At 44.6% G+C, this 6,531-nt stretch overlaps 1 protein-coding gene across 1 annotated transcript; it reads left to right on the top strand.

Moving 5' to 3' along the window:
• Window positions 1–905: 905 nt before the first annotated feature.
• Window positions 906–4,071, top strand: LOC101731865. Its single transcript, XM_018093482.2, has 5 exons — window positions 906–939; window positions 1,306–1,666; window positions 2,436–2,569; window positions 3,017–3,073; window positions 3,437–4,071. Exons 1-5 carry the CDS (start codon window positions 906–908, stop codon window positions 4,069–4,071), a joined length of 1,221 nt encoding a protein of 406 aa, XP_017948971.2.
• Window positions 4,072–6,531: the final 2,460 nt, after the last annotated feature.

Here is a 6,531-nt window from a genome sequence, read left to right as displayed (position 1 = left end):
CTAGGGGGGAGCTGAAGGATGTTGGAGAGGACGCTGGGAGGGAGTTGGAGGATGCTATGGGGGTGCTGGAGGATGCTGGGACGGAGCTGGAGGATGCTGGGAGGGAGCTGGAGGACGCTGGTAGGGAGCTGGAGGACGCTGGGGAGGATGCTGGGGGGAGCTGGAGGATGCTGCTTTGGGGAGCGGCCCATAGTATAGGGACACTGGGGGAGGACCAGCAATGTTTTAGGGGGCCCTGGGCTGGCTTAGCAATGTTTTAGGTCCCCACCCTGCCACCTATGCAAAACGTAACACCTGGCTACCAATGTTTTATGGGGGCCAAAAGAAACCCATCTGAAGCCTCTCTAATTTGCCGCAGAGGGAAAAAAATTCCTTTCTGACTCCGAGATGGCAATCGGACCAGTCCCTAGATTAACTAAGAGCTATCTCCCATAACCCTGTATTCCTTCACTAAGAATCCATCCAGCCCCTTCTTAAAGGAACAGTAACGCCAAAAAATTAAAGTGTATTAAAGTAACTAAAATATAATGTGCTGCTGCCCTGCACTGGTAAAAGTTGTGTGTTTACTTCAGAAAGTCTACTATAATTTATATACTGTAAATAAGCTGCTGTGTAGTATGGGGGCAGCCATTCAAAGGAGAAAAGGCACAGGCACATAGCAGATAACAGATAAAACACTATTGTATTCTACAGAACTTAGGGTTGATTCACTAAAGGGCGATAAAACGTGCGCTATTTATAGCGTGCGCTAAAAAATTTACCGTTTCCAAATTTTGGCGACTTTTCGCACAATTCACTAAAAGCCTATTCGCGGGATTTTACGCACGATACGGCGCACGATACGGCAATACGTTAGTCGCTCTAAATAACACATGCGCTAAATAACACATGCGCTGTTTTCGCACATGCGCTACTTTCCACACGCGCAAGACTGCAGCGGTATGTTGCGCGTGCACGCTAATTGTCGCGCGCCCACAGCGGTATGGTGCGCATGCACGCAAATTGTCACGCACCCACAGCGGTAAGTGATGCAAGCGCACTAGTTGTCGCGCACCCACAGCGGTAGGTGACGCAAGCACGCTAGTTAGCGACTTGACGCACGCGACACCATAAAACTGGCGCCATTTTGCACATTTGCCTTGGGAGAGCACAGAAGTGCAAGATTTTGGTTAAAAGCTTACTCAAATTGACCCAAATTTATTATGAGTTCCCAAAAAAAAAAAATACCAAGGAGGAGTCAAAATTTGCCGGAGGTCTCAGCCAGCTCTGGCACTGAGGGGGAACAGGTGCCCCTTTGGCCCCAAGGCAGCCCTGTAAGTTCAGAGGGCACAGAGTACCGGCCCCAGGAGCCCAGTGAGAGTGCTGAGAGTGAGGAGGTTGCCCCCACCACTCGAAAGAGGAAAACAACACAGGAGGGAAGGCTGAGACAATTAAAATTTAGTGAATTTGAAAATGAGGCGCTAGTTGAGGGGCTAGTGCCAGTTTTCCACATTCTCATTGGCAAATATGCAACCAAAACCCCAACATCAAGGAAAACCAAAGCTTGGCGGGACATTACGGAACACGTGAACAGTGTAGGTGTCTGTGTCCGCAATGTCCACCAATGCAAGAAACGTTACCAGGACATAAAAAGGTGCCTGAAGAAAAAGCTGGCAGAGGAGAACAGGTACAGGTAAATAACTTACATTCATCTTTCTATTGAAACACTCGCTCATCTGCTTTTCTCCTCAACTGGCTTTTCCTTTTGGCTTACTGTCTTTCCTTCCTTTTTGCCTTGTTTCCTGCTTACTTTACTTGTATGTATGGCATGCCTATTATTATGTGTGTAACTTATGTCCTCAAAGCTGTGTATTACAACTCAAATTAGGCCAGTAAATAGGGGGGGGGGGGCATTTAAGAAATATTTGGCCAAATACTTAGGGGTCCATTTACTATTACTATTACTAGTGGCTTAAATTAAATTTGTCGCAATAATGTAATACTCATCGCTATAGTGGCGATTATTATGGCGATTATTATGGCGATTAAATATTCACCTCTATATTGCCAAATATTATGGCGACCAAAGAAACTTGGACAATCTTCTTTGAAAAAAATCTTCAACTTTAAAGTTAGCAACTGTTCATACACTATACTCTTAGGCAATTTAAACGCACTTTAGGAAACGGACCCCTTAATGCCCTGTACTGTCCTTTAACAAGGAGTATTATTTTTTAAGCATTGGTTAACACAGAGAGAGTATAAGGGAGAGCCATGGGAGTTAGCGAGGCAACTTAGCAGCAACTTGCAGCATTTTAGTTTGGTTTTGGTGTCACAGCCTTAGTATTGTTACACTTGAAAGTAAAGGCAATTGATTGGGGCAACAATGAGTAACAAAAAGTGACTGCTTGCTTATTGGAGACAACACAATAAAACCATTTGTATATTTTCTTTAGATCAGGAACTGGAGGAGGGCCCCCTAAAAGGGTGCATTACACCCGTTACGAGGAGCTGCTGATGCCATATATACACCGGGAGAGCGTGCGCTGTGTCTACGGCACGTTCGATACAGACCGGAATGTTGCCCAAGGTAGGTGTAATGACAGTAATCCAAGTGTATTTGCTCTTGCAGAGAAGCTTAAGATGAAAGTTATACTGACAAACAAAAAAAATAAAGCCAATATAAATCAAATTAAAAATTACCTATAGGTCGTGTTTATAATTTTTTACTGATAGGGCTGCTTTTGTAAGTAATTGTTACTTGAAATCCCCAAACCTGACTGTTTTCCAAGCCTGACTGTCCCTTCTCAGCCTGTCAGTTATAGCTTCTAATGCTAACGACCTTCTGCTGCACAAATATGGCCGCCCCCTCATAGAGGAACATGGGGGATCAGATAGGGAATGTAAAAGCTTTGCCAAATACTTTTATGGCAAAATTAGAAATAGCATGCAAAGACAATGATTTCACAGATGTAAAAAGAATTTCCTTTCTGGTGTGTGGATCTCTTTAAGGTTAAACAATCTTTTTCCCAAACAGATTCAGCTCCACCTGGGCCAAGCAGGCGCAGACCAACGGCATCTGCTCCCGTTCCAGGTATTATTCTTAACAAATTTGTTTGGATGTGTGTTTTGTGTTAGGCTTGTGCAGTGGCATAATAATTAATTGTGTCTGTGTATATTGCAACTGTTTCAATTCCAGAAGTGCAGTCTATTGCTAATAAGATAGGGGGTGTTATTTGCCAAGTGTGTCTTGCTGGCTTAGGTGCAGTCAGTTCATCTTGTACTTTTGGACAGTCAGTCTTTTCAACTTGATTTTACCTTTTTGCCTTATTTGGAATGAATCAATGTCCACAAATATTTTGGCCAAAATTAACTTGTTTATGTTTTCCCAAAAATCATTTTGTCCATGAACATAATCCAAAATTAACAATTTTTTTTTTCTTCTTTCTTTTCAAAGGTCGTTGCTCCTTGTCAGTGCTGGCCTCCCCACGCAGCGATCCTGAAATAGAAGGAGAAGGATTTAGTGGGGAGGCAAGCGAGAGAGGGTCCCACGTCGGTGGCAGCGGCGTGGCCTTCTCCTCAGATGAGGAGCCGGCTAATATTCCGGATCAACAGCTCCCAACCCAGGCTCCAACCCAGGCTCCAACCCAGCAAGCTAAAAATGCCTTTCATCAAACTATAACTAGGCATCACAAAGCCCATATGCAAAAACTCCATGTCCAACATGTCGACTCGTGTGTGGCAACTAATGCCTTCAATGCAGCTCAGGCAAGGCAAGCCGCACACGAGTCGGCTATGCTTGCTCTGCAACAAGACCTAGTAGATATCAGTCAGGCAAGACATGCTGCACAATTGCAGCATGAGGCCAGGATAGAAGCCATGATGGAACAAAGGCATCTTGCTCAGTCACAACACGAGGTTGCCATGTTGAGCCTGCAGGAGGAGATGGTAGAGCTCAAAAGGCAAAAACTGGCTCTGTTGGCTAAAGAGAAACAACAAAGTGCTGCACCAAAGCCAACAGAGCCCACCAGCTCTACCAGCGCAGCTCCCCCTCCTGCAGGCTCAACAAGGCAGCTTCGCAAGCGAAAGTGATCTGGTTTTTTTTTTTTTTTTTTATTATTACTTTATTCAACCTTCAAAAACAAAAAACATTTGGGAAGTGTTCTGTGAAAATAAAAATCTTTTTTTTGCCTCAAGTTGTTTGGTATGTGTTGTGTATGGGATTAAAGATTTTAGGTACTTACAGGCAAAGTGATTATTAATAATTTGTCCCCGGACTTGACTCCCTCGGGCATCCGCACGCTGGACAGGATCCGGTGGATGGACGGGGTCCTCAAGGTCATCGGCCACCTCAGCTGTAAAGTTGTGAGGAACACGGGTCAAAAACAAATCATTACAGTAATGATGCTTCATCAGGGCCGCTGCTGGCCAAATGGGTGCCCTAAGCTGAAATTAACTTTTGTGCCCCCTCCCACAAATATTACGGAATTAAAATTTAAAAAAAAAAACTACTATAGAGGCCACACACACAGTGCCCCCAATTGCCTCCATAGACAATGCCCCCATAGTAAGTGGCCACAATAACCCCCATAGATTGATTTAACTATCCGGGAAATTGGGATGCGCTCTAAAAACCAGTGTTGGGGAGTATGTTATAATATATACAATTATTTATTTTTGGGAGCTGGGATGGTGTCCCCCTGGTAGTTGGTGGCATATGCAGTACTCTGCTTATAGGGAGCAGCGGCCCTGTGCTTCATTGTTATTTGGATATGACAACTAAACTCACAGACCGCGTTGTCACGTGTGCTTGATTAAAGGCACACTCCGCCCGTGAGCGCGGCCTGTGAATTGGTGTTATTAGCCACCGACCGCACGGGTAGCCAGCATATCCTATCGCCTATTATTATGTGTTTAACTTATGTCCTCAAAGCTGTGTATTACAACATCAAATTAGGCCAGTAAATAGGGGGGGGGGCATTTAAGAAATCTTTGGCCAAATACTTAGGGGTCCATTTACTATTACTAGTGGCTTAAATTAAGTGGTAGATTTTAGACACAGAATAAATGGCAAATATGTTGTGGGCACTTTATTAAACGTGGACAAATATAATATTGCAATTATTCAGGCAACAAAATGGGCTAAAGACAAAATTGTTGTCAGAATATTTGTAAAAATGTAACCTATATAGCATATTGATGCTGTTAATGATAAATGTAAGAGTGTAGGGGAAACTACATGAAAGTATAGAATACCATATCAAGGAAGGAGAAATAATAACACATTACTCAGTTCAAATGTATGAAACTAGAAAATTTTACTACAATAAAATAAATTTCAAAAAGGGGGAAGGAAAAAAAAACTTAGGGCTTGCTGCCCTTGAGTTCCTCCAAGTCACTACTTAGTTGTGCTACTTTCCCCCGGAGCTGGGCCAGCTCAGCCATTACATTGTCCAGGTCCTCCCGCATGGACCGATGTGCTGGGCCAGGAGAACCTGGTGGCTGGCATCCGGGGGGCTGGGTGGGGAACTCAAAGGCTGGGGAAAATGGGGACAAACTGGGGGAGGAGTAAAGGGGGGGGTGTCTGGGGCCTCCATGGCCTCCTCTGCCTCGGGGGCCTTCGCCGCCTCATCATCTGAGGCCTCGGGGGCCTGGCTGGGTCCTGGGGCCTGGCTGGGTCCTGGGGCCTGGCTGGGTCCTGGGGCCTGGCTGGGTCCTGGGGCCTGGGCAGGTCCTGGGGCCAGTTGAGCCTGGTCTGCCTGGGGTGCTGCCTCCAGAGGGAGGAGAGGCCCAATGTCGATGTTAAGTTCTGTGAGACAGAGTATTGCAAGATGTTATTTGAATCTATTATATATATATCTAGATATATATATATATATATATTCATACACAGAGGGCCACCATCCTAAATAACGGGGCCCCTCACAACAACATTTTTGGGGCCCCGCTCCTCCCACGCCCCCACTGGCCCCTCCCCCTGTGAACCCTCACATCAATCCAAAGGACACACAGACATTGTTAGCCAGGGCCCCCTAAAACATTCGTGGCCCTTCCCCCAAATGGGCCGCTCCCTGCTGCTTCCCCCCCTGCTTTAAACTCATTTATGCATATGTTTTTGAAAATGTGTGTGTGTGTATATATATATATATATATATATATATATATATAGCATGAAATAATCCATGGCCGGCACACCCTTAAAATTCCCAAAAAATTTTTTATTGAAAACTCATTGTTTAAAAACCAACGTTTCGGTCCTCATTAGGACCTTTATCAAGGTCCTAATGAGGACCGAAACGTTGGTTTTTAAACAATGATTTTTCAATAAAAAAAATTTTGGGAATTTTAAGGGTGTGCCGGCCATGGATTATTTCATGCTAAATACTCAGATTTTGGCTGTGCACCCCACAGAATACTAAAGCCTTGGAGTGCAGACACCATCAGGACTGATATATATATATATATATATATATATATACACAGGTATGTGATCCCTTATCTGGAAACCCGCTATCCAGAAAGCCCCAAACTACGGAAAGCCCGTCTCCCATA

This window comes from Xenopus tropicalis, chromosome 4, assembly GCF_000004195.4.
Source record: "Xenopus tropicalis strain Nigerian chromosome 4, UCB_Xtro_10.0, whole genome shotgun sequence".
NCBI classification, from domain to species: domain Eukaryota; kingdom Metazoa; phylum Chordata; class Amphibia; order Anura; family Pipidae; genus Xenopus; species Xenopus tropicalis.
This window is presented reverse-complemented; position numbering and strand designations above follow the sequence as displayed.